Source organism: Homalodisca vitripennis, chromosome 5 (assembly GCF_021130785.1).
Source record: "Homalodisca vitripennis isolate AUS2020 chromosome 5, UT_GWSS_2.1, whole genome shotgun sequence".
NCBI lineage: Eukaryota > Metazoa > Arthropoda > Insecta > Hemiptera > Cicadellidae > Homalodisca > Homalodisca vitripennis.
The window spans coordinates 170,479,743-170,507,708 of NC_060211.1; the positions used below are offsets into that span (position 1 = coordinate 170,479,743).

Consider the following 27,966-nt stretch of genomic DNA (forward strand, 5'->3'; position numbering starts at 1 on the left):
AGGCATGATTAATAAATCTCCTGTAATGAATGAAGTTAATAATTTTAATTTACGTTCCATTTCTGTTAGTGAGATTTCTGCCGCGATTCGAAAACTTCCGTCTAAGTGTTCATACGGGCCTGATTTGATTCCCAATTACATTATCAAAGGTTGTTCAAAATTTGTTGAGAAACCGCTCTGTCATATTTTTAACCTGTGTTTAGTTAACAAGTGTTTTCCGGATTGTTGAAAGAACACTAAAATAACTCCAATATTAAAGAAGGGTAACCGATTTGAAATCCCCAATTATAGACCTGCAGCTATTTTATGTACTCCAGCTAAAGTGTTTGAACTAATAATTTTTGATCATGTATCCTTTCATATGAAACAATATATCATCATTCGTCAGTATGGTTTTATGCCTTTGCGTTCTATAAGTACAAATCTGGTGAATTTAGTTAATTTTATTTCTTCAGCTTTGGACTCAAGTCGTATCAAGTCGATGTTGTTTATACGGACAAGTCAAAAGCGTTCGATAAGGTTGACCATTTTATTCTTTTAAAGAAAATGAATTACTATGGATTTTCAGCTGAGATAATATAATTTTTTATCTCTTACCTTAAAAATAGACGGCAGTTTGTTTCCTTCCAGGGATACAAGTCCGATTCCTTCCTAGTCCCCTCTAGAGTTCCTCAGGGCAGTAATTTAGGTCCTCTTTGTTTTAATATATTTATTAATAATCTTACCTACATTCTAAGAAGTAATTTTCTATTGTATGCGGATGACTTAACAATTTTTTCATTATTAAAACTACCATCTGATTGCGCAATTATACAATACGACTTGGATTCACTTAATCAGTGGTGTAACCGCAATAAACTGATGTTGAACGTATCTAAGTGTTCGACTATGTCATTCTATAGAATGTTACATCCAGTTTTATTTCCATATAATATCGATGGCACAGTTTTAGAAAGAGTTGGAAGATTCAGAGATTTGGGAGTTAATATGGCATCAGAATTGCAGTTTAATGAGCATATTGTCAATACGGTCAGTAGGTCCCTCAGCACACTTGGATTTTTATAACTCGAACTTGCAGTTTGTGTCAATATCAAAATACTTTTCTAACTCTTTACAAGTCATTAGTTAGATCAAAACTTGAGTTTGCAAGTATTGTCTGGTCTCCACATTCAGCTTTGTATATTGAAATGATTGAAAGAGTTCAGAAACGTTTTTTTAAGAACTTTGTATTTTAAGGTATTTGGATTCCGTATTTATCCTATTTACTCAGTCAGATACGTAGATCTCTTAGTGATGTTTTAGTTCCATCGTTTGGATGTAAGGAGAAGGTCGCAAGCCTTGTTTTTCATAAGGGGATTCTGGATTCAAACTTACCATTTTTTTAGTTTTTGATGAAAGAAGACTTAGTATTTTTTAACATTGATTGGGTTCAGAAACCCCAACATTAAGTACTATTTTATAACTTTTTATTCAGCAAAATGTAACACTTTTTTAATATTGATATAACTTGACTAATATTTGACCTAACACCTTCAAATTTGTGTCATTTTGTAGCTATGAGTACTATCTTAATTTTTGGGTATTTTTTGATGATACCATGCATATATTATTTTTTAACCAGGTTGAAAAATTGTTTAAAAAAATTTTTATCAGCACACATTATAAAACAATTTTTATTTTAAAATCTACTAATGCTAGACACTTAATTATACCGAAAAAGTTGCTTTATATTATCAAGAACATGTAAAATTTCAGCTTGATATCTTGATTATTACCTGAGTTATTCAAATATATTCTTTACAAAACGCTGTAAAATGTGATTTTTGGAAAATTACATTTAAAGTTTTGTTAGTTTTTTTAAAGAAACAAACTGAAGAAAATAAACATAAACTAACCTATATAAATTTAATTCAATAAACAATAATTTTCTACCATTAGCACTAACAACAATACTTTCTTACCATAGGCCTACTTTATACTGAAAATAATGTTTCATTTACATAAGAAACCATGTTTTTTTGCTTAGAGTGGAAAGTAACATTATTTTAGAACAAAAAAACAAACACATAAATTACATGCCTCAAAACTCTCCAGCTCCATACATCTGTCCTTCTTTTTCTTGAATCCTCTCCTCTTCTGAACTTGCTTTAATTTTTTCCTGTAGGCGATGTTTTTTCTTTTTTTCTGGCCGATGATAGTCGAATACGGGATTTGTCCAACCTTTTGGCAATCAAAGAACTAAACTTTCTTAATTTGATGTCAAATGTTTCTTGATAATTGGAACACATTTTTAGGTATCCTGTATTATAGAAACTAATGGCCTCAAATAGGCCTATTTCAAGTTTTATTTTTGAGGCGTACACGTTCTTCGAACATGTAGACCATATGCCATTATGCAATGCCTCATTAGTATTTTGAGTTCTACCTGGCAGATATCTGGTCAGTCGGGCTTCTGAGGATAGTCATATATAATGGTACCATTTTAGCTGCTGTTGCTTCTGATAATGGGGGTTTGATTCAATCTTTGTGCGATTCAGGTGATCGATTTTCAGCAATGGCTCGCTGAAAAAACACCAGGATTCCTTTCCCTGAGGACAGTTGTGATGCTGTGGATTTTTATCAGTGGACTTGCAATGGCTTAGTGTAGAAAATATTCCCTGCTTCATCTTTGATATATCACCAGAATTTTTTGAATATTGTTTCTGTAATATGCCGTGAGCTTCTTTATTACAGGTTCCGACAGATTGCCATGAGTACGACCACCTAACGGGGTTTTTGTCCCGATGTTACTTTTGACTAAGTTACTTAGCCCAGTACCTAGTCTCTTTGCCACAAGATTTATACACTTTACTTTGTCTATTTTTACATCACCGTACACCCTTTTTTCATTCAAGGTAACCAATGTTTTGGCGTCGCCATCTGATACGAGGGTGGTATAGCGAAAACCAAAGGATTCTGACCGAAAAAGAGTCGATGCGCAGCCTCCACCTCCATGCCTGGCGAAGATCCGACATAGTTTTGGTTACATGTTGGTTTATTTACTTCGTACCAGTTTTGAAAAGTGTCAGGGCAATATTTAGTTTTTCGCTTCATTTCTCGCAAAACTTAGGGAGTACTTCAAGGTCTACGACAAGTCCCGTAAGTACCTGTATACAACAACCAATACTGTACTTGGAGGTAAATCCCCTTTTTTGCCAAGTACCATCATAACTGACAGTTATGTCTATGATGTTACTTGGGTTGTCAATTTCTCCATAATATTTCTTGACTTCATTTCTAGCGCTGATAAGCGATTGGTTCACTTTTTGCTTAAAAGACTGGTGTAAGACTTTTATGAGAATAAAAAGTCTTGAAGTTCATGGGCTTCATATTGATGGTCATGCAAAAGATATCTAAGGCCCTGTGACCCTTCCCCATTGATGTAAAAGCTTTTACTACTCTACGAGTTATATCGGAACACTTTTTGGGGGGATTCATTATTGGTTAGCGTAGAAGAAGTCGGAAGCGTAGGCCTACTTGCAACACCGCAAGTAGAACATGTCATTTGTATGGGATTTCCAAAAACTGACTTGCTATCTACATGGATGACTTCCAGAGTTTCACAATAACAATTGTTACATGGAAAAGATGCCAGATATTCTGTTAATATTTTCAAATCTATAAATCCATACTGGGGTCCATCATCACTAATCTCAATGTTTTCCTTGTACCTAGTATAAAGAGCAAATCCAGTAGGCTTATTACTAACCTCATTATCACTTGATGAAGAAGCTGGAATGCTATAATCTAAAGCACTATGAGGATTAGCCTTGAGATAAAACCACTAGTTGAAGCTACACTTTCAACACTAGGCCTAGAACTGCCTTCACCTGTCATTAGTTTACCATCACCACTGTGTTTTTCACTTCTCCACCTATTTTCCTCTTCCTATTTTCTATAAATTTCTCTTCTTCATATTTAGTTCTTGTTTCTTTACCCTACCCATTTTTCAAAGTAAAAGTAAAGAACAATATACTGCAATAAAATCTTGAGTGTAACTAGGAACAACTGTCAATCAAAACAATGACATTATAGTACAGTTTTCTTTCTTTCTGATCTATGACAGCTGACAGAGAATCAATACAAACTTCAAAGGCATGTAAAATAAACAATGTATATTATTAGCCATATTATAATGTGTGCACAGATAATAATATTAGAGGATTTTTCAGTGGGAATTCATGTCTGGGCAACAAATAGCTAACTTTGTTGCCGATGGCGCCTGTGTAGTGCCTAATGAAAATTGAATTTTCCTTTAGGAAATAAGGTCCAAAAACACTAAAACCTAATGTTTTCTTGTAGAGAAATGTCCAGGGAGCAAAAATAAATTTTTTAAAATGTAATAATTTGACATTTGTTGCCAAATGTGTGTCCAGAATCCCCTTAAGCGTGTCATGTCTGGGTCCGCGGACGACCCCGAGCTGCTGGCGGGTGTACAGTGGCACGTACCGAGACGAGGAGGCCGAGCAAGTAGGCAGTAGCATACGTGGAGTATGCTAGAACGGTAGGGCACGCCACTTCGCCAATGTTGGCAGCATTTAATTTGCTAAACAATGTTGTCGATAGTTTAGATTATATCTTTAAAAACTATGAATTTTAAGAAAAAAGGTTTTAATATTATTTCGCAAACCTAATAAAATATGTAGTAATGATTTTTTATTTTTTAGCTCTAGTATATTTAAAATAAAATATAGTGGTATATTTATATACGAGTATATTGTTATTATAAAATTAAGTACTATATTGTAATATATGTATATTTTATTATGAAAAAAGTAATAAGTTTATGTTAATTTTATCATTATTATTTTTAGTTTGACAGACTCTTTTACATAGAGATTAAATTTCTTTTAAAAGTCGTTGTTCTTTCAACGTAATATAAGAATTTTATTTAATTGTCGTTTTACCGGGGAGGTAAACCTTAGCGTAGGGTTCCCTTATAATTGGGCTTCATGCCTGTAAGGGCTACCTTTTGCGAGAATATACAGATTTATAGTACATATTTTAGTATTAATTATTGTATATTTATGAATTGTTTTAACCATATATTTTCATTTGAAAGAAAATGTTTGTACATTCCTGCAATAAAGAGAGTTTTCTATTCTATTCTATGTCGTCAAAAACCATGATAATATGGTTTGGCTTCGTTGAGACTTACAACGGCGGTATTGTCATCTGAAGGGGGTAATATCTCTATCAGAAACTGGTATTTGGGTTGATAAAGTGATTTAGAAAAAAACTAACATGTTCTCGTAAGCAAGGCCATTAGGATCAAACAAAAAACTAAATAAAACAATTTGTTTTCCGGAATTAGAAAGCCTTGCAAAAATGCAGCGTATAGAGTTTGGTAGCAGAGGTCCATGCTTGCATTTGTCTCCTTTCGAGGTCACCGCCTCCACATTCATTTGGGGGTAGAGTCAGTAGCGGCTAGGAGATTTTTATTTCACATTCGGAGTTGGAATCTGAGAGTTGATACTCTATGGGGAAAACGGCATAGAATATCATTTCATTGATGAATTCATTTGGAGTTTGGGTGGGGGAATCCAGGTTGCATAGGATTATATGACTGTAAAAGATATTGATTAAAACTTGAACAGTTGAAATAACTGATAACATTGGTTGTTGTATTAATTAAATCTGTATTCAAATTTTTACTATCGTACCTTATATAAACATATGTTTGTGTATAATAGTTAAAAAAAAATTAAAACCCTGTTTTGGTTCTGAAGGGTTAAGCAATACCAGACACTTTTTATTGTTCAGAACAAGCAAGTTCCTCAGTTTTTGTTACAGTTAACATTCCTCTTTTTGTAAAATAAATACTTGGACAATGCCATCAAATACCTCTCCACATACTGAAGATATCTTTACTTTTTCTATCTAAGAATTCTTTCTCTTATCTTAACTGTAAATGAGGTGTTTAAGCATTTGCAACAACTTGTGCATGTTTGCATAATGTGTTCCATATTACATACAATTGGTTAGCTTATCTTATTATTCAATTTCAATAAGGAGCATCAACGTTTATTGAATAAGTATGTTATATAAAGCTTGCAACGTCAAACAGATTTTTGTACAAGAGACAAATTCTCTACACATTACCAAGCCTTCAGTTCTGAGACTGTTCCTAATTATATGTATTCTCAAATTACTTTGAGCTATTTACAAACTTTCCTGAGCATTTCGCTACCTGGCTTTCAATCATCTTATACAAAATTAAGATTCCCATTAAGGCATACTATAATAACAACTGAGTACTGCTTTGTGCAGCCTCGAAGCGCAGGGCTCAGTGATTCTGGGGCCGGCTATAACGAATCATAGCACAGTAACAATATGTTTGACTGTAATGTAGGACAAAACAAGTCAAACTATAGAGCCTTGCATTGCTCAGTCAATAGTTCAAGTAACCTTAAGTATAAAATTATATAGTAATAAAAAACAGGGAAATGAAACGATCTTATCGATACAAAATATTTAATATGAAACGTTAAATACTCTGTACTAACAAAACTTCTTCTATACAAACACTGCTTATCTAAACATACAAATTAAATTTTAATTTATAAACATTATTTTAAATAGTAAACACACGGTGTTTTACATTTAAATTAGTTATTAACAAAGTAGTACTTTGTAGTTTAAAAATATATTACGGATTTAATTAAACTTCCAATACGGTATATAAAAATATGTACGGTGGTGCATTCAAAGAATACCAGCGTAGTGTCATGGTACTCAAATTTTCTCAAACGAAACCTAAAGGAATCATTTCTACTTCAGTTTTCATATCGCAGCCTTCTTTCTAAACAACCACGAATACATTTTAATTAATGAAATATTAGAATAAATAAATAAACACCATAATGATTCGTGGAATAGACAGACAAATATTACCACTACTTAGTCAAATTGTTCATGTCCTAAACTAAGAATATATATTCCCGTTATTGTAACTCTGCTAGTTAGTTTAGTGTTCTCTAGAGTAATAATGCATGTTCAGTTTTACATTTAAAGATAACAGTCGTTGTGAAATCCATCTTTCTTCCAACTAAGCCAGAACGGATATTTGGATTTCAAACACTTTCCAACTTTTGTAAAAAAGTCTAGTCTATGGCAGGAACAAAGTACGTGAAGATGTATCAATATTTTATATTAAAAGTTATGACTAACTCCTTTTCATTTTAGAGATATATATATTTCAAAGTGTAGTTACTTTCTACAGAAGTAAACTGTTCTTAAATAATTAGAAATAAAATAAATTACATCTGATAGTTTAGTTTATTCACTAACATTTTTGAGTATGAATACGTGTTTCTAACATATGAAAGAAAGTTACATTTAAATATTGTTTTATCTATCCTTAAAATTATTATTATTATCCAGGTATAATCTTATCTGTCATAATAATTACTAAACTTTATTCCACTGTTTGAAGCAAATGTTATCAATGTTATTTTTCAGTATAAAATTAACGGTAATGTACTTGTATCATTAATATGTTATACACTGGTATTCTAAAATGTAATGGTTTTCGTACTATACAGGTAGATAACAACAAAAAGTAAATCAAGAAACAAAAATGTATGTATTCTTATTTAAAATGAACATTATCTCTGCTTACTAAATTAATGCTTTCACAGCTGTAAGTTACTTGCTGTAGAACTAATTGTGACATTTTGTAGCATGTTTATACAATAAGATGCAGTTATTTGAAATGTTAACAAACACTCATTACTTACTGCATACACTTATTTGTACAATAAAGTTTTCAATTCTCGGTCACTTAAATAACACATAATATGCCTTTTCACCTCATTTGGCAATGTTATATCAATTGTAGCACTCATTTTTTCTACCGCTAAATCTAACAGTTTATGCCTAACTTTTGCTCTCTGAAATGTTGCTCTCAAAAATGAGGCATATAATGGAAACTCTACATCCAAAGTGGGAGAATAAATCGCTTCTACCATGGATTGTTTCATAGAAAATTTAGGATCCCTGTATTTGGAAAACACATCATAGAGATTATTGCTACCAATTTTCTTTTTTTTCATGTATTTCAATTCAGTTAAGCAAGTGTTTTGAAAATGAACTAGTTCACCATAAGATTTGAGGTCTGACACAACTTTACTATTCAAATTTAGTTCTAAATTAGCACAGCAAGTTTTTATGATTGTTTCTAAAAACAAAACTGGCAGATCTACAGATTCCTCTCTATATTCTACTGGTGTTTTCCCTTTATAATCTTTTATATCATCCATGGTAGCCCCATAATCCAGCAACACTCGAACACAGTTACCTTCAGTGAACCGTAGACGATTTATAGCCACGTGGAGGGGCGTTTGTCCTTTTGAGTTTTGAATATCAACTACAGCTCCTCTCTCCAAAAGCTTTCTGGATAATGACTCTGATTTATTTTGAGCAGCATAATGGAGAGGTGTGTTCCTTTTCTTGTCACTCAAATTTACTTTAGCTCCTGAGGCAAGTAAAGGATCAACTACAGCATCAAACTCGTACAAGACTGCTAAATGAAGTGGTGTTCTATAACACTTATCTCTAAGGTTTACAATTGATTTATGGATTAAAAGAATGCTTACTTCAAAGTTTGTACATAAAATTGCATAATGGAGAGGGGTACTCCCTCGATTGTCTTTATTATTTACATCTGCTCCTTTATCAATTAATGCTTCAACCAAAGTCTTATTGTTTGCTAAGACAGCCAAATGAAGGGGGGTTCTGTTTTCAGCATCCCTGTCATTCACATTTGATTCTTTCTCTAACAGTAGTTGAACTATTGGTTCAAATGATCTTGAAACAGCAATATGCAGAGGACTTTGACATTTGCTGTTTTTTGAGTTCACACAAGCTCCATTATCTATCAATGCTTTGACCAGATCATAATCCCCATTTGAAACAGCAAAGTGAAGAGGACTGTTTGTGTCTCTGTCCCTAAAGTTCAACATAGTTCCCTTGTCCAACATAACACTTATTACTGGCCTTACCGCTTTTCTGTACAGTGCAAGTTGAAGTGGTGACATGTTTTCCTTATTTTTTAGGAAAACGTCGGCACCATTATCTAACAACAACTCAATTACAGATGTTCGGTTGTTCAAAACTGCTAAATGTAGAGGAGTAAGACCTGCATTGTTCTTTATGTTTACACCTGCTTGCCTTTTAAGTAGGAGCTCAATACATTCAGAATAAAACCCACGAGAAATGAGTACATGGAGAGGAGTATTTCCTTCATTGTCTTTTATATTTACTTCCCCACCATAATCTAATATAGTGTTTAATGTTTCCAAATCATCCTCTACGTGATGAAAGGCAGTCCTTCCTCTATTATCTCTCACATTTACTTCTGCTCCTCTTTCCAACAGAATGTTAACAGTACATAAGTCATACCGGACTGCCATAAGGAAAGGTGTAAACCCAAAAAAGTCTCTTGCCTCCAGTAAAGCTCCACTATCCAGCAATATCTCACATATCTCCTTTGAATAAGCAAGATGAAGAGGTGTTTGGCCGCCATAGTTTTTCTCATTTACTTTGGCACCTCTTTTTAAACTTGTTTTAACACCATAAATAAAATCCACTTGTGCTGCAGTGTGTAAAACTGTATTATCTTCCCAGTCTCTCTCATTTATATTGGCACCATGATTTAACAATGCATCAAATATACCTTCATTTATATTTGTAGCAGCCAGGTGAAGTGGTGTAGTTTCGTTACACTTTAAGTTCACGTTAGCACCTTGCCTAAGCAATAACTCAACACCAGCTTTAAAGTAGTTTTTAATAGCACAGTGAAGAGGTGTCTCATCACCATTATCCCTGATATCCACCACTGCACCTTTGTTGAGAAGTATTTGTGTAATATCAATGTACTGTCTGCAAATGGCGATATGAAGAGGACTTTTACCTCGTTTGTCTTTGCAGTTCAAATATGCTCCTTTCTTTAACAATACCTCCACTCCCGATACATAATGTATGTAAACAAAATAATGAAGGAGTGGGAAATCATGCACTTCATTTTCAAAAACAAATTCTTTGTCAATAAGAGTTTCAATCATTTTTAAACATCTTCTTTTAATTATTAATTCAAGAGGAGATTTCAACTTATTTACTAGATTTAGATTGCCCCCTTTATCAAATAATTTTCCAAAAATAGTTGCATTGTTTCTATAGACAGCCAAATGTAAAGGAGACCTTCCTCTGTTGTTACAGATATTAACATCTGCTCCCCTCTCCAGCAGTAGATCAACTGCAGGCTCTGAACCCCTCCAAACTGCTTTGTCCAGAAGTGTTCTGCCGTATTCATCTTGGGCATTTATATCTTGACCTTGATTTAATAATGCCTCCATTTCCTCCATCAAGGAGATCTGAATTCTTTCAGGAACCATTTTCATATTAAAATATCAACTAGACCACTTTTGTATCTATTGATATTTTCCTTTTACTATTTTTAACTGTGTGTAGTGTACTTAATTATAAGACTGAATTAAATTATTTATAAAGGTACAGTTGTGCTGAATTGGCTCCAGTGAGACGGGTTACTATGTTTTCTTAAGGCCTGAAACAAATCGGAAGTAAGAAGAATTTTGCATTATAATTTTATTCAGAGTATGAAATGAAATCCAACATAGGTAATTTAATACTAAGCACATATACATAATTAAATTATGATCACATTTAAATCAAGGAAGTTTTGATCTGATCATAAACATAGATTATTTTATACAATATGTAAAACATAGTTATTTTTTTTAACATGAAAGAAGTTATGAAGAAGAAAAATTATTTAATTCTTCGGATAGTTAAGTAAATATTCAAAACTCAACTCAAACAATAGTGCTAAGCAACTTCTGCCATAACTCGAACTATGACTCTGTAATGTAGTAAGGTTTAAAAATATTGTAATTAATATATCACATTGAATGTTCTATTGTGTTGTAATCAATATAATATCATAATATAAACCTTACAAATACACATATTCCTGTTTGTCACTCCAGTAGACTATGTTGCAAAAGTGTACATTTTAATAAGTAGTTCTAAATAAAATTATGTATCCATTATTTAATTTCAATAAATGAATGTTAACTTCAATATATAATAGTTTTAAATGATTGATAATTATTGATGTTTTGACTTAATTGACGATTCCACAACATAAATGTCAAATTCAAATTCAAACAATGCTAAAAGTCTGGTGTCAATATCAATATATACTGGTTGAAAATGGACATGATCGTTTTATAAAGTATTTCATTAGCTGCAAGAGAGTCCTTTGCTGGTATTTAGAATTATAATGATAATAGTTCAGTGCAGTGCCTTACCAATTTAGTTCATACGGAAAGATTCTTTGTATTGGTTTTAGCTTAATTTATTATATTATTAACAGGTTCAATCATTATAAAAGTCAACTGAGTACAAATATAAGTTATACAGCCACAGTTAAAATGTTCCATCTGCAGTAAAAACGTTTTCTCTAATCTCTTTTTGTTATCTAAGATACCAACTTTATTCAAATATTGTACACCCACGCATCACATCACATATTCCAAAGCAGGGGAAAACCAATGGAATTTTAATGGATGGTATACTCTTTATTTTTTGATAATATAACTTGAAGACATATAATTCTAAAGAAAAACTACAAATCGTATCTCAGCACGACAAGCTGGAAGAGCAGAAAGATAATATCCAACCTCTACTCCAAGATTTGTAAAGCTTCAGGCAAGCATCTTTGTTGATAAAATACAAACAACGCTGTTTAAATGTTCAAAGAAAAATTTCATCAGTTGTCCCCAATCCCTATAGCATTATCAAATATAAATTACAGTCATTACCTGGTAGCTGAGTGGTTAGCATCACCTAGGAATCTGGATTTTAATCCTAATGTGGCCATGACAATTTCACAAACAAGTCTGTGGTTATTAAACTTTCAATTGAATAGGACTGGCATAGATAGGAAATCATCCAAATAGGCTTTCTGGGAGTCAAAAGTTACATTGGTAAAGTTATCATATTGCATTATTGTAGATATTTCATTTTACCATTACCACCATATTTCACTTTAAAAGTTATCCAAATATATTAAAATATGAAAGTTGTTTTATTTTGTAATAAAAAGAGAGGAGTTTGAGTTACAGAATGAGGTAGACAGGAGTCTATTCTACTTGTAAGTGTCAGTTTAGGTAAAATACAAATTTTTGAAATAGGCCTATAATTTAGAAAAACAATTTTTAATTTAATGCTCAATATTTTATACTAGCAGTTCTTGGCAAATAAGCTCACATTTTGTTTAATTCGAACAGAATACAATTTAACTAACGTGAAAATAAATTATAAAATTTTCAAAGGTCGACAAACACTTTCATACTGCGAGCAAATTTGCATTGTATAACCATCCTTTCAAAAAATGAATTCCCTAAGAAATCAATATTCAGCCTATTAAATCTGTGTTTGATAATTGTTTAATATGGATGTGCCATGATTTTCTATTTATTATTTAATATTTTCCCCTTCCATCTCAACCCCAACCAAAAACTAATGCGACAGATGACTAATTTCTTTTCAGAAGAAAATTTTTATTGATTTCAGGAAAAAACTAAGTTCTAGACTATTATTTACACCATCTTTACCTACTGTATATGGCATACTTATCATTTAAAACATCAACACCAGATATTGGAACATTAAAACCAATATTTTAATATTATTGCAAAAGACTTAAAATTTACATATTATTATTTACATTTATTTATGCTTCACGAATATTTTCTGAATTAATAGTGATTTATTATGCTTCTTTTTATTCACTGAAAACTCTTGTACGATTTTCACGGTAAAGTAAACAGCTCACTTGTTATGTTAATTAATCTGAATTAGAATTTTTAGCATTTACCCTAGCTATGATAGGATAATATCATAGAATTGATTATGCCTAACCATATTACATAATTCTACAATTTTTGAGGTACCTAATAAAATGATTAAAAATTAATTACCAAATTATGATTAATTGATAAAAAAACTTTAAATTTGTTTAGCTAAGCTAAAATGTTAACACGAGATTTCAAGGTGTTGTAGTTTTCCAAACAGTGCATAACATCACAGTAGCTATTGCCATCTAGCAGCTGTGTTACAGCAGAAGAGCACCTATCTCAGGTAGTATGACTATGTTGCGCAATATATTTTTCAGTTCCAAAAACATTGATTTTTAAAATATTTTCATCTCAGACTTTTAATTATTGAAACAATCTGGTAATTTTTTGTCGCCAAACACCTACAAGTAGACCCTTTTTTATTTTTTAAGGCAAAAGACTCCTAGGTTTTTATTGCTCGAGATAGTGGATACAAGTCTTGCTCAAATAATATTGCAGTGTCATATTTACAGGGATACTCAACTCTATTAGTGAATATTACAACTGCATAACAATAACTGAAAAGAAATGTTGCTTTAAATTAATTAAATAATATAAAATTTATCCATAACGCACAATGGGCCATTTTTAAGACCTTGAGCCGAAGAAAGCAATGAGAATAACACCTTCTACCACTCATAAGGTATTTTCACTTCATTGGCAATGATCTTCAGAAACATTGAGAGAGAGCTCAGTTCAACCAATAGAGATAATTTAAAAAAATAAAAGTATTTCCAGGCTGCTTGTATTTACGTTATATTTGTACAGTTGTTTTGTTTTTTATATTTACTTTACTATCCAAAGAATTGAATAATTTTCCTTCTACATAAGTTCTACATCTATTCACACTGATGTGGGGCTTTCTTTCTGAAAACCTGGCATGGGGCTCAAGAATCCCATGCCTTACCATTATCCTAAACCGGCACAGGGCTCAAATCATATAAAGCCCTATGCTTTATATGATTTGTACGGTGAGTTTAACCCAGCTGTATGTCCAACAGACATCAAATGTACAACATTTTAGAATAGCTTTTATTGCTCTTTTTGTACGTCTTTTGCCACATAAAGTGCAAAACACATACAGTACATTATAAAAAATATGAAAAAAGTTGTACACTAATCAAAGTGTGATGATGAACGTAGCAGAGATAAATTTTGTGATGCCTTGATTTGTGATAGCTTAACCCTATGCCAAAAGGTTGTTTGATGTCTGAAGGAGATGGAAAACCTTTACCTTTCACTAAATGTAGCTTCAAAACTATTAGAAGTGAATACAAAGATATAATTATGTTACATGACTAAAATAGTAACATATTTGTTACTAATAAAAAACTTCCAGTACATATTTACAATCAAACTGTATGAAAAAACTTGTGCATCATAAACAGAAGGTATTTTAAAAAGATTTTAAAATCAACAAAACCATTCCATTACTAAAAATGAACTTCAATAAATCCGATCCCCATTTTTTCAAAACCAATATTCATAACTCCTATGATCTCAAATATTTGAGAATAATGTTCTTAATTATTCACTTGAGACCTTCCGTCAAAGGAACAAAGTTCTCTCTCCGTATCAGTTTGGTTTCTGGCCCAATTTCAATACTTTGTCTGCCATAGCTTGCACCTTGAAACAAATTATGTCCTCCCTGGATTCTAGTGAATAAACACTTGGTTTATTTTGTGACTTAAGGAAGGCTTTGATGTAGTTGATCACTATCCAACCAATAAAGCTTGAACAATGTGGTATCAGGGGAATAACCCTAGACTGGTTTGAAGATTATTTGATTGGCCGTGTTCAGTTTGTTGAAGTCCACAACAATGGCAACAAAATTACTATTCAGAATTTTCAGTAGTGGAGACAGGTGTACCTCCCGGCTCAGTGCCAGAGCCACTTATGTTTCTACTCTATATCAACGATAAATGCTGTTTTTTTTTATCTAATTATATTTACACTGCTAAAAAATATGATATTAATTGCTTATTGACCAACTGTATTTTAGACTAACACAAAAAACTGTTCATATTTCTATTGTGTCAATAAAGAAATTTCGAGATTCCAACAAAAACTACATTTTTACCTTTGGTGTACTTCTTTACTCTGATTCACTTCTAGCTAGTGATGTAAAATTCCTGAGAATTTAAAATCGAGGAAAGATTCCCAGGGAATATTACCAGCAATATTAAGTTATGGTTGTTAATTTTATGATTTGTTAAACTTAAGTTTGTTTTACACTATTCCTTGGTTTGCTAAAAGTTTAACTAACTCAATTTGTATACATTACTTTAAATTTTTTTTATTTTTATCGACACCGAAATGCGTTTTTAATTTATTGAAATTGTCTTACTGAACAAAACAATATAAGGCTTTAGAATATTAAAATTACCAATAATGAAATTTAGAACATAAAAAGTGGAACTACTTTTCTTGCAAGATAGTAGAAAGTTAAAGGCTACGTAAATTTACAATATTTGTATTGGTTTTTCCAGTTGCGTTTTCTATAAAGCAGTTATGGCCAGAGGCATCCTTGATCAGACCATTTAGAATTTGATTTATTACTGACAGGTAATATCTCAAGGGCTGTATGTTGCCATAAGCATAGGGTAGCACTATGCTGCTGCAGCCCACGTTGATGGTCGAAGGCTTTTGTATCAGGCTGATAAGAATTTTTTTATTCTTAGAAGATCTAAATTAACAATCTTCTATTCCCCTGATTTTAACTGCATTGTTATTTTACATATCCAAAGATGGTGTATCAGCTGATGTCAGCAGCAACCAATACAAAATTGACTTACGATCATAGCAAGATCATGTGATGCCTGTAGAAAGATGAAATATTAGGCAGGGTGCACACTGAAGAAACCTGTTTCAGGAAACCGTTTTCATGAAATTGGTTTCAAGAAAACCATTTAATTTAAATATGCACACAGCAGAAACGGGTTTCCATCAGTTTCATTTTATACCCACTTAAACAGCAGAAATCAATCTCCCCACTCTGCAACCAATGTTCTGAAAGACAGAAAAATCATAATGCTCCTGCATTTGCAAGATCTTCCAAAAGTGGAAGTACTACAAGGATGGTTTTCGACAGCTTCTGCTAACTTTCCCCTGGAAAGAAATTTTTTGCCATACTAAAACAGCAAATTCTTTTCGATATATTAGGTTAGAGATGTGTCATTAAAAACGTTACATCATTTTAATGAATATAAGTATCAATGGTATTGGTACCGAAAATCTAAAAAATAAGTATCGACACTATAGTATTACTTTTATACTGTGGAAAGCACTTTTAATACTTTATTTAAGTCATACATGGTAGTAAAATCACTTGAAACATGAAACTAAAGCCATTATGAAATCTGTTTTTTGGGTTGCGTGTAAACCAGTTTCAAGAAAATCAATGAAACTACAGTTTCATGAAACGCAGTGTGCACAGCCCTGTGTTAATCTAACCTATCTGTTGCAAGCAACTAAAGTTTCTCGTTTCATGAAACCGGTTTCTTCGGTGTGCACCCTGCTTACTCTACACGAGAAGAGTAGTTCCACTTTTAAATTTCTATAACTTTGTTATTTTGTCATTTCCATCTAATGAAACCTTATACTGTTTTGTTCAAGAGGACGATAGCAATAGGGTAATTATGTGAAACTTGTATTTTGCCACACCGATCGTCAAGTTTACAATTACATTTTGCAGTATTTGTAGATAGTTAACAATATCGAGGATTCAATACTTTGAATATTGTTGATCTTCAATAATTATGGTTCGCTTGTGTTGGTGGCTGCTTATTATACTGCAGCCGAATTGGCTGAGCGTTAGCAAATATTTTTAACTTTAATCTATGGTTAACTATGATGGAAATATAAATAACATACAAATAAATTTCCTATAAAACGGACTAAAATTATATTACATTTGAACTTAAAATATGTAGATTATAAAGTAAATAGAAAAATAATAAAATGAGTCAATGTTAAAATTAGGTGATAAGATTTGAAAAGAATTTAATTTCTAGAGACAAAATTAAATTCTATGATGGTTTATGTCCAAACCTTAAATTTGGCTGGACAGCATTTCAGTACATCAATTAGAAAGATGAAAATTTCTTTGTCTATCAGGAGGAGGAGTGGGGTTGGAGTGTAAAAATTTCTTTGATAATTATTCACTTAAGCCACATCACACTTTTTGCCAAAATTTTAACTTATAATAATAAGAAAATAAATTTATAGAATACTAGTACAATAGATATAAAAGGTAATAACAGAAATTACTACGGAAACGCCCCTGGCTATGATGTTTGAACTTTTAGGTTAGAAATTTTAGAATACTCTTGAATAGTTTACAAATCTTGAATAGTCCAACAATCTAGGGGACAGGAAGAATCAGGGTTTCTAGGTAGAGGGGATAACAAGTTAAATTTGAGCTCAGATCATGTGAGAAAGGCTAAACCAAAATGCCTCTGGCCAATGGCCAATAATGCAGGCTTCGGTGGTGCCTACCCTGCATTGCTGGAAAATAAAGAAAAACATACTCGAGTAATACCTAAATTCGAGTTCAGATCACATTTGTACCCCTTCTCGCTAATAGGCTAAACCGAAATGCCCCTCACCATCAGTATATGTTAACCATGAAATAATTAAAATAAAATCAAATAAAAATAACAAATATAACCAAAGGAAAGAAAGAAAAACTTATATAAACAAAAACGGTAGAGTACGATAGGCGGATCCGGTTTTTTATATCGAAGAATGTAATCATCGATACCTAATATTTACATCTCAAATCTTAGACTATCAATTGATATAAAAGTATCTATAGTCCTCAATAACAATCATATGTTTTAAATTAAAATATGAATTTAATATTTACAGTGGTCAAACAAGACGACCATATTTGTTCCTCGGAAAGTTACAGTTGTTTCTTTCCCACAAATCTTATCACAAGTATTATCATCTTTCAAAGCAATGTCGTTTAGTTTTCTAAAATTGACTGTCATTTTTAATAATTAAATGTTACTTATAGGCCCTATATAATTGAAATATTACATTACGAGTATTATTTGAAAGTGTTTACAGCTGTTGATGTATATTATTAAAGTTGACTGTTCAAAATAATTAATCAGTTTCGATTGATTGTATCGATGGTTGTGATTAAGTAATATCGTTTGCCAATTTCGATATAAAATACCGGGTCCGCTTATCGAACCCTACCCAACAAAAATAATAAAGAAGTCAAAATGGTTGCATTTCACTTTAGCCACTTTAAACTATTTCCTAGCTAAGGCAAAACTCCATTCTCATTGATCCATTGTTGTGCTTCTGTTCTTAATCAGCCGGTAGCTATAAGATTAAAGGCCGGAGCGGCAAATCACGAATTTGACGTTATCAACGTATTTTGCTCACCCTCCTGAACAAAAAATATATAGTATTAGAGGGTGCAAATGACAAATAACATGATTTTAGGGGATATATTCATAAGTAGTTAAGTTTCTAATGTTTTAATGTTCAGTTTGTGTGTTGTGTCTGGATAATCTGTTTACTTGAATATTATCTACAGCCGGGACTGATAGCAGCCTGATAACGTATCTGTTATCTGAGTTCTCCGGGGCATGAGTCAGTGCTTCCCAAGATATATTCAGTAGATGAATCAACCATCCACTAGTTCGACCAACCCTAGTGAATTGTGTGTGTTGGAGTGTTTAGTAGGGCACGTAAAGAGTTTATGTTTTAACCGAAACGAAATTATTTCCTTTTTAATTGAACATGGAATTTTTAATAATATGAGTGTATTTGTTTGTCGTGCGGTCGCGTGTTGTTTTTAAACCGGGAGACTTTGTTGTTTCGTTGCGATAGGAAAATTAGAAAAAGTACGTTAGTAAAAGAAAGTTTTAAATGTCGCAATTTTAAAAATTCTACTTTTTTGTTGCTGCTGCTCAGCTATATCCGCCAACACACTAATGGTAAGTGTTCTCTGTTAATATCCATCTATATATTTATGTTAGAGTTTTTCATGATTTATTAAGTTGTTTTCACTTTACAAAATTGCCTTGATGGCCGGAGGCACTCGTCTCATTTCGATAACAAGTAATTAATTTGTAGTTCGAAATTAAGAAAAACATTGTTAATTTGGATCAAAATACTGCTCATTTCAGTATTATTTTTCATTTACGTTTGCAAAGATAGCGGCGCAACCGATGACGTCATCATGAGGTTGAATCATGGTCACAAAAGGTCACGTGACGCTCGACGTGGATGTAAAACATGGAAATATTACTCCGCGCGTGAATAGTTGTTTAATTTTTTATGTTCTAGAACTTCGTTATTTCTCATTTCCACCCCATCAAACCTTATACTTTTTTTGTTCTATAGGACGATTCCAATAAGTTAACCCTCCAACTGGCAGTCATTTTTTCCTGTAGTGGCAGCAGCATGTTTTTCGAGCCTCGTGCAAGGGTTTTTTTAAAAATTTATTAAAAATATAAATTAAAAGTAATATATATAGAAGTATATATTTTTGTGTTCAGAATTAAACATATAATAATATTAGTATTTAAATTTGGCCTTAAAAAAATTTTGACTAAAAATTTTTTTCCATGAAATTCAAAATTTACATTTTTTTTTTTTTAATTTGGGGGGGGACCATACCTAGCAAACCAAGTTATAGTAAGAAAACTATAAAAGTGAGATATCCATTTTATGTCAAATTTATTCTAGTTTCAGAAACACATAAGCATTTTACAAATTTATGAAACTATAATAACACTATATAACAAAAAGCAGCGATGCGCATAAATTGTGAAAATAGGGTGTATATGTAAGAGTTTGCTAATAAAAGTTTTACTAATACAGTTTTACTTCAATACATGTTTATATTGCATATTTTATTACTCAGAATGAAGTAAACTATACAGCAGTAGTAAAATAAATTCCATAACTTTTTTTTTGAAGAGTCGAAAAAAGTTTCATTTTGTCATTACTCAAAACTTTTGCGAAAAATTTTCGAAAAATGTATTTATTCTAAAATATATTTATTTGCACTACTGCAATATTTAACAATTCACCACACACTAAACACAACACTAAAAACACAAATAAACCTACTAAAACTTACTAATAAACACGACTCGTCACATCAACAACTCAGACGGCATCGACAACATGGCGGTCACATCTTTTACGTTCCAAACTACGAACTTGGTACATTGCAACTACAATACAATGAGGAATAAAACTATAGTATTCCTTAGGCTTTTTTTTTTCCGAATCCAATGGTGCATGAATCGAATCGATACGTTGCCGGAATATACTATAATGATTGATTATGCAAGGGAATGTTTGTTCATCAAAATTTTGATGAACAACAATTATAATAGGGTTGTGTTCATCAAAATTTTGATGAACAACAGTTGGAGGGTTAATAACACAAAACTAGTATTTTTCCGCTCCGGCCGTTAATATGATAATTACCATTTAGGCTTTCCAAGCTTTTATATCTATTTTACTAATATCCTACACATTTATTTTCTTATTGTAAGTTTAAATTTGGAGAAATAGTGTGAAGTGGCTAAAGTAAATAGTTATCATTTCTTTTCTGTATGATATATGTTTGTCCATCTCAACACAGGGCATCTCAATAATTAAATTAAAATAGATTAGAAATGTTACAAGCACACTCAAAGATAGGTGGTATGACATAGCCTACTCCCATTTTTCATAAAATAATTTAGACTTAACTATCCTTTAACAGAGCATGAGTTAAAACGAAATCCTACCACAATTCGAGTTTGCAAATTGGTTACAATATTCTCTCAACGTTGAAATCCAACTATGTTACCATTGCAATACAGTAACACGAGCAATATTTGTAATTTTCACGGCCAATAGTCAAGTTCGTATCAAAATCACACTCACAACTATTAGACAGGTCCAAATACACAGTTACTTTCGATGCACAAACTAACCTTAACTAAAACAATGCACTACGCACTACAATACCACATCAGAGTGTAATTTTTTTTTTCTTTTAAGGCTATTACTTTGTCATTTAGCCCCGTTGTTCACTGTGTTTTGACGATTAAATTTTCTTCTGTGGTTGAAGGTCATTGTTTTGTATTTTTACATCTGAAACTGTTACATTTGGATATTAGTTACATAAATGTATGTTCATGTTAGAGTATAATGTTAGTAATAAGTGGGATGTAGGGAAGTTAAAGGTACTGTATAGTCTGGGCACCGCCAGGTGTATCCTTCCTTCCAGCTTTGCTAGTTGCTTCCTTGTTTTTTGTGAGCATACTTGCAGTCACGAATTGCATCGCTTTTGATTTCATCACCCAGAAAATAATAAGTAAAGAAAATATAATAAAATCAACGGAAAGTCGAGAAGAAAGAACAAAGCGAGTGTAAATACAAAACAAAACACACGGATAATCTCACATTGTTTGCGTTTGCCTTTACTTCATTCAATAAGAAACTAAAGTTCTAATTATTTACTAACAGTTAAATTCACATTTAGAATACATTATAACATTTGCTTCAGTATTTGTCGGCAAGATTTGTAGAAAAATTAGTAAGACATCACTAAGACTCACAACACACAACGTGAAACACTTCAAAGCAAACTGACAGTACTGACGATCAGCCGCGGCGCGTACGATCAGCTGTCTAGACTCGCTTGTAGTACGACGATAAATATACGTATTTCATTACTAAAACGTGACCCAGGGATCTCAAAACCAACAAATACGAACTTAGAAAACCAATGAACATAATAAAAATGTTTTAATCCAAAAATAAGATGACTGTGCTAAATAATACAATTAAATAACACGACCCGAGCGATACTCGGGCGCCGGGGTAGCAGGCGCTGCCGACGCGGCCCGACCTATACTCGGGCTCAGGGTACAAAGTGTTTTTTGTACATTTTTGCTATGCCGTGTTGAGGTATATAGAAGGCAATGCCCACGCCTCTAGTAATCTTTGATGCATCCGTAAATAAAGGGTGATTTTTTTATTGGTGTGGTTTTTAAGTTGGCACCACAATTAAATTTGAATAAAACAGCCCATCTTTGTTTATTATCTTATGTCATTTCGATATTTTATGGTCTAGTGCGTATTATTGTATAGTAACCATGAACAGACTTACAAAAGAAGAGCGTTTGCGAATAGTGCAAATTTATTTTGAAAACCGCAGTTCAGTTCGGGCAACTTACCGAGCTCTTCGTCCGATTTACGGACCTCATAATCGTCCATCAGAGTCAGCTATTCGAGCTTTGGTTAATCGTTTTCGTAATACCCACACTCTTGTTGACAAGCATCGGCAGAGACGCCGCACAGTAAGGACCGAAGAGGCTGTTGATGCTGTTGCTCATAGTGTTGAAGAGGATCCAAGTGTGTCGACTCGTCATCGTGCGCAGCAATTAGCGATATGCTACTCAACTCTATGGAATATTTTACGGAAGGATCTACGCCTATATCCATACAAGATTCAGTTGGTGCAAGAACTGAAACGATTAGACTATCGCAAGCGTCTTGATTTCGTTGAATGGGCTCAACATAAGATAACACGTGACCCAGCTTTCGCAGGCAAGATTTTTTCAGTGATGAGGCTCATTTCTGGTTATGCGGCTTTGTCAACAAACAGAATTGTCGGATTTGGAGTGATGAAAACCCAAAAGAATTTGTTGGTATGCCCCTTCATCCACAAAAACTTACCGTTTGGTGCGCCATTTGGGCAGGAGGTGTTATTGGCCCTTATTTTTTTTAAAGACAATGCTGGCCAGACTGTTACGGTAAATGGTCAACGCTATCGGGCAATGTGACTTTTGCTTTCCTCAGCTAAACGAACTTGAAGTGGATTTAGAAAATGTCTGGTTCCAACAAGACGGCGCGACGTGCCACACGGCAAACGACACAATTGGCCTCTTGGCAGAAACATTTGGTGAACGTATCATCTCATTTAGAGGTAGTGTCAACTGGCCCCCACGGTCGTGTGATATCACGCCAACAGACTACTTTCTATGGGGATATGTTAAGTCTCAAGTATACGCTGACAAGCCACAAATTTTAAATGACTTGGAAGCTAACATTCGTCGAGTTATTGGCGGAATTCAACCACAGCTGCTGGAAAGAGTATTCGAAAATTGGACTTCTCGATTGGGCTTTCTACGCGAACAAAATGGAGCCCATATGCCAGAAATCATGTTTAAACGTTAATGTCATGACACTGTAGTTCAAATAAATGCATGTTTATGTCAATGCATGTTGTTTTTCATTTTTTTTAGTTTTAAAAACCGCACTAATAAAAAATCACCCTTTATTTGTAAACGATGGCCAAATTTTAGGTTAACACGTTCACGACGACGTGACCCACCGGTTTTTATACTGATTTTATACAGTCAAAGAATTGGCCGTTTAATGTTAACCACGTCCACCAGGAAGATTGTGGGAACATGTAGGTATATCAGGAACACGTTTACTAACACAGTGATATTATAGGATTTAAAAATATAAACACTAGTATTTTTCATGTTGCCTATATGGACAACGGTTTATTATAAAATGCAGCATGTGTAATATCAGAACATGGATTTAAAAAACGTTATTAACTTTGAAAAACATAGTAAGATATATAACTATATGGCAAACAATGCAAGAGTGAGTAATGTTTTTACAATTTACTTGTGCTTAGAGTTAAAACATAAGATACACATAGAAGGAGAATTAGGACAATCATTGCAAAATGTAGTGACTTTTCTTGCTTTCTTCCTCGCCTCACTAGTTCCAAGTCTGTCGGCCAGTTCACTATAATACGGCAGACATCTTTTGCGAGAAGTCCGGGCAGGTCCTTCCCGCTGAGATAGTTTGTGGGTCAACAAAGGCCGCCTTCTTACTTCTCCATCTGGTGCACGCAGAGCCGGTGTTTGTATTCTGTTGGTCACTGGGCTAGCAATCATTTTACTTATAAGTGCTAACCGGAAGCCTAACATGTCCATATGGTCCTTTTTAGGTTTACCGTGGTTGTATACTACAAGTGAATTAACCACGCATGTGCCAAGAAGAAGCTCAAATGCTACTTTCATGTACCACCGAATGGTTTTTCTGAGAGGGGTATAATACGACGACAGCTGGTCAGAAACATCAACTCCCTTTTTGGCTCCATTGTATGCCAGCACTGCCGACGGCTTTAAAATAGGTTGTCCTTTGCTATTTTTTCTACCAGTGTCTTTTAAAATCCCTTGGTCTTCTGCACGGGTAGAAATCATGAGGACACGCCTTTTATCTTTCCAGAGTATAACTTTGACTCCCCTTTCGTTTTGAAGAGCAGATACTTCGCCTCTTTTGATTTTTTTCTTGACGAGCTCTTTTGGATTATTGACCCTGTCTGCACGAAGGGTGCCACATAAGTATGTTCTTTTGTGGAGAAGAAATTCTGCGAGAGGAACAGAATTATAGAAGTTGTCGGCAAATATAGTGCGACCCTGAAGCAACAAATCAGAAGCTAACAGAAGTATTATTTTCTGGGCATGTCCTTCATTCCCTGTAATATCATTTGTACCTGCATAAATTTTACAATTGTACGTGTATGCTTCACCAGAACACAACTTGTACACTTTGATTCCATACTTGTGTGTCTTGTTGGGGTTGTATTGCCTAAAATGAAGGCGCCCACGCCAAGGCACCATTGTTTCGTCGATGACAATGTTTTCTCCTGGTTTCATAACTGATTGAAAATTTTTGTTCAGCATATCAACAATTTTCTTAATTTTGGCAAGCCTTGGCTCTATTTCTGCTACTTCCTCATTGTTAGAAAAATGGAGGCATTTGAGAATTGCCTCAAAACGGTCCCTTTTCATGGTTTTTTTAATTACTTCATTTTCAAAAAGTTTATTCTTGGACCAATACAGTCTGAGTTGTGGAAGAGGGCATATTCCCATTATCAAAATGATTCCAAAAAACTTCATAATTTCTATCTCGTCACAGTCTAACCAGTTTCTCATTAGAGATCGTCTTCTTACCTCATGACTTGATAAGTAATTACGAGCGTTCCTGTTGGTTTCAGTTACTATTAACTGTAAAACCTCATCAGTAAAAAACTGCCTGTAAACTGTCATGGGATCGCTTCTATCAAAGTCATACATCAAACCCTCTTCTCCAGTGAAAGGGAAATCCCTCTCAGTTAATGTACAGTCACTCCAGTTATCACTACCAGTAGCTTCATCAACTGCAGGAGATGTAGTACGTGATGGTTCAGGTCGGTTATCATTAGCCTGACCATAGTTTTGAATACTGGCACCTAAACTATTTACAGTGTTTACACAATTACTTACAGAGGACAATAGTGCAGTTGTATTTATCGTTTCATCTTCGTCCTCCGTAACTTCATCTTCTGATTCACTATTCACAGAATCCGATGGAACATACACACTTCCAGAGTATTGAAGTTCACTAAGTTCTGAAATGTCAGAGAACAACGCGTCTTCTATATCACAGTCATCCATTTTTACCAGTCACTTTGCACCTACAATGTTCACAAACGAAAATAAATGTAAACGATGTGAGACCACGAAGTACAACTGGTGTAAGTGAGATTAGAACAAATAAATTACATTGTAAACAAATGGAGCAAAACGATTGGAACAAATGGAGCAAAACGATTGGCTCACGTGTTATTTGGCGCCAAGCAGTCTGGCTGAGCACGAAACGGAGCGCGGAACACGTGGGCTATGAGAACAGCTGAAATACAGCGTGACCCACCGGTGGGTCACGACGCGCCTTTGTAATACAGTATTTAGAATACGCGTCGTGACCCACCGGTGGGTCACGCAAAAAAATTTTGAAAATCATATGTTTGCAATAATATTTTTAGTTTTCGATTACCCATGGCCTTTTATATAGTCATAACAGGCCTCTTTGTGCGAAAATCTCAATTTCGTCCACAGGTCATACTATACCTAAAATGGCGTCGTCATATTAGAAACTGCAGTAAATATTGGTCGTCGTGAACGTGTTAATTTTTTCCTGTAGGTGATGTTTTTTTCTTTTTTTCTGGCCGATGATAGTCGAATACGGGATTTGTCCAACCTTTTGGTAATCAAAGAACTAAACTTTCTTAATTTGATGTCAAATGTTTCTTGATAATTGGAACACATTTTTAGGTATCCTGTATTATAGAAACTAATGGCCTCAAATAGGCCTATATCAAGTTTTAATTTTGAGGCGTACACGTTCTTCGAACATGTAGACCATATGCCATTATGCAATGCCTCATTAGCATTTTGAGTTCTACCTGGCAGATATCTGGTCAGTCGGGCTTCTGAGGATAGTCATATATAATGGTACCATTTTAGCTGCTGTTGCTTCTGATAATGGGGGTTTGATTCGATCTTTGTGCGATTCAGGTGATCGACTTTCAGCAATGGCTCGCTGAAAAAACACCAGGATTCCTTTCCCTGAGGACAGTTGTGATGCTGTGGATTTTTATCAGTGGACTTGCAATGGCTTAGTGTAGCAAATATTCCCTGCTTCATCTTTGATATATCACCAGAATTTTTTTGAATATTGTTTCTGTAATATGCCGTGAGCTTCTTTATTACAGGTTCCGACAGATTGCCATGAGTACGACCACCTAACGGGGTTTTTGTCCCGATGTTACTTTTGACCAAGTTACTTAGCCCAGTACCTAGTCTCTTTGCCACATGATTTATACACTTTACCTTGTTTATTTTTACATCACCGTACACCCTTTTTTCATTCAAGGTAACCAATGTTTTGGCGTCGCCATCTGATACGAGGGTAGTATAGCGAAAACCAAAGGATTCTGACCGAAAAAGAGTCGATGCGCAGCCTCCACCTCCATGCCTGGCGAAGATCCGACATAGTTTTGGTTACATGTTGGTTTATGTACTCGTACCAGTTTTGAAAAGTGTCAGGGCAATATTTAGTTTTTCGCTTCATTTCTCGCAAAACTTAGGGAGTACTTCAAGGTCTACGACAAGTCCCGTAAGTACCTGTATACAACAACCAATACTGTACTTGGAGGTAAATCCCCTTTTTTGCCAAGTACCATCATAACTGACAGTTACGTCTATGATGTTACTTGGGTTGTCAATTTCTCCATAATATTTCTTTACTTCATTTCTAGCGCTGATAAGCGACTGGTTCACTTTTTGCCTAAAAGACTGGTGTAAGACTTTTATGAGAATAAAAAGTCTTGAAGTTCATGGGCTTCATATTGATGGTCATGCAAAAGATATCTAAGGCCCTGTGACCCTTCCCCATTGACGTGAAAGCTTTTACTACTCTACGAGTCATATCGAGCACTTTTTTGGGGGATTCATTATTGGTTAGCGTAGAAGAAGTCGGAAGCGTACGCCTACTTGCAACACCGCAAGTAGAACATGTCATTTGTATGGGATTTCCAAAAACTGACTTGCTATCTACATGGATGACTTCCAGAGTGTCACAATAACAATTGTTACATGGAAAAGATGCCAGATATTCTGTCAATATTTTCAAATCTATAAATCCATACTGGGGTCCATCATCACTAATCTCAATGTTTTCCTTGTAGCTAGTATAAAGAGCAAATCCAGTAGGCTTATTACTAACCTCATTATCACTTGATGAAGACGCTGGAATGCTATAATCTAGAGCACTATGAGGATTAGGCCTTGAGATAAAACCACTAGTTGAAGCTACACTCTCAACACTAGGCCTAGAACTGCCTTCACCTGTCATTAGTTCACCATCACCACTGTGTTTTTCACTTCTCCGCCTATTTTCCTCTTCCTATTTTCTCTTCTTCATATTTAGTTCTTGTTCCTTTACCCTACCCATTTTTCAAAAAAAAAAATAAATAAATAAAGAACAATATACTGCAATAAAATCTTGAGTGTAACTAGGAACAACTGTCAATCAAAACAATAACATCATAGTACAGTTTTCTTTCTTTCTGATCTATGACAGCTGACAGAGAATCAATACAAACTTCAAAGGCATGTAAAATAAACAA

At 33.8% G+C, this 27,966-nt stretch overlaps 2 protein-coding genes across 2 annotated transcripts in view; one reads left to right on the top strand and one right to left on the bottom strand.

The window, feature by feature from the left end:
• Nucleotides 1–27,966, top strand: part of LOC124363149 (serine/threonine-protein phosphatase 6 regulatory ankyrin repeat subunit C-like) — a 101,397-nt gene that overhangs the window by 52,819 nt on the left and 20,612 nt on the right. The window lies entirely within an intron of this gene.
• Nucleotides 6,500–27,966, bottom strand: part of LOC124363712 — a 36,882-nt gene continuing 15,415 nt past the window's right edge. The window contains 3 exon segments of the mRNA XM_046818975.1: nt 6,500–10,441; nt 23,662–24,492; nt 25,099–25,253. Of these exon segments, the coding sequence (XP_046674931.1) occupies nt 7,788–10,441; nt 23,662–24,492; nt 25,099–25,253 (3,640 nt within the window). The 3' untranslated portion in view covers nt 6,500–7,787.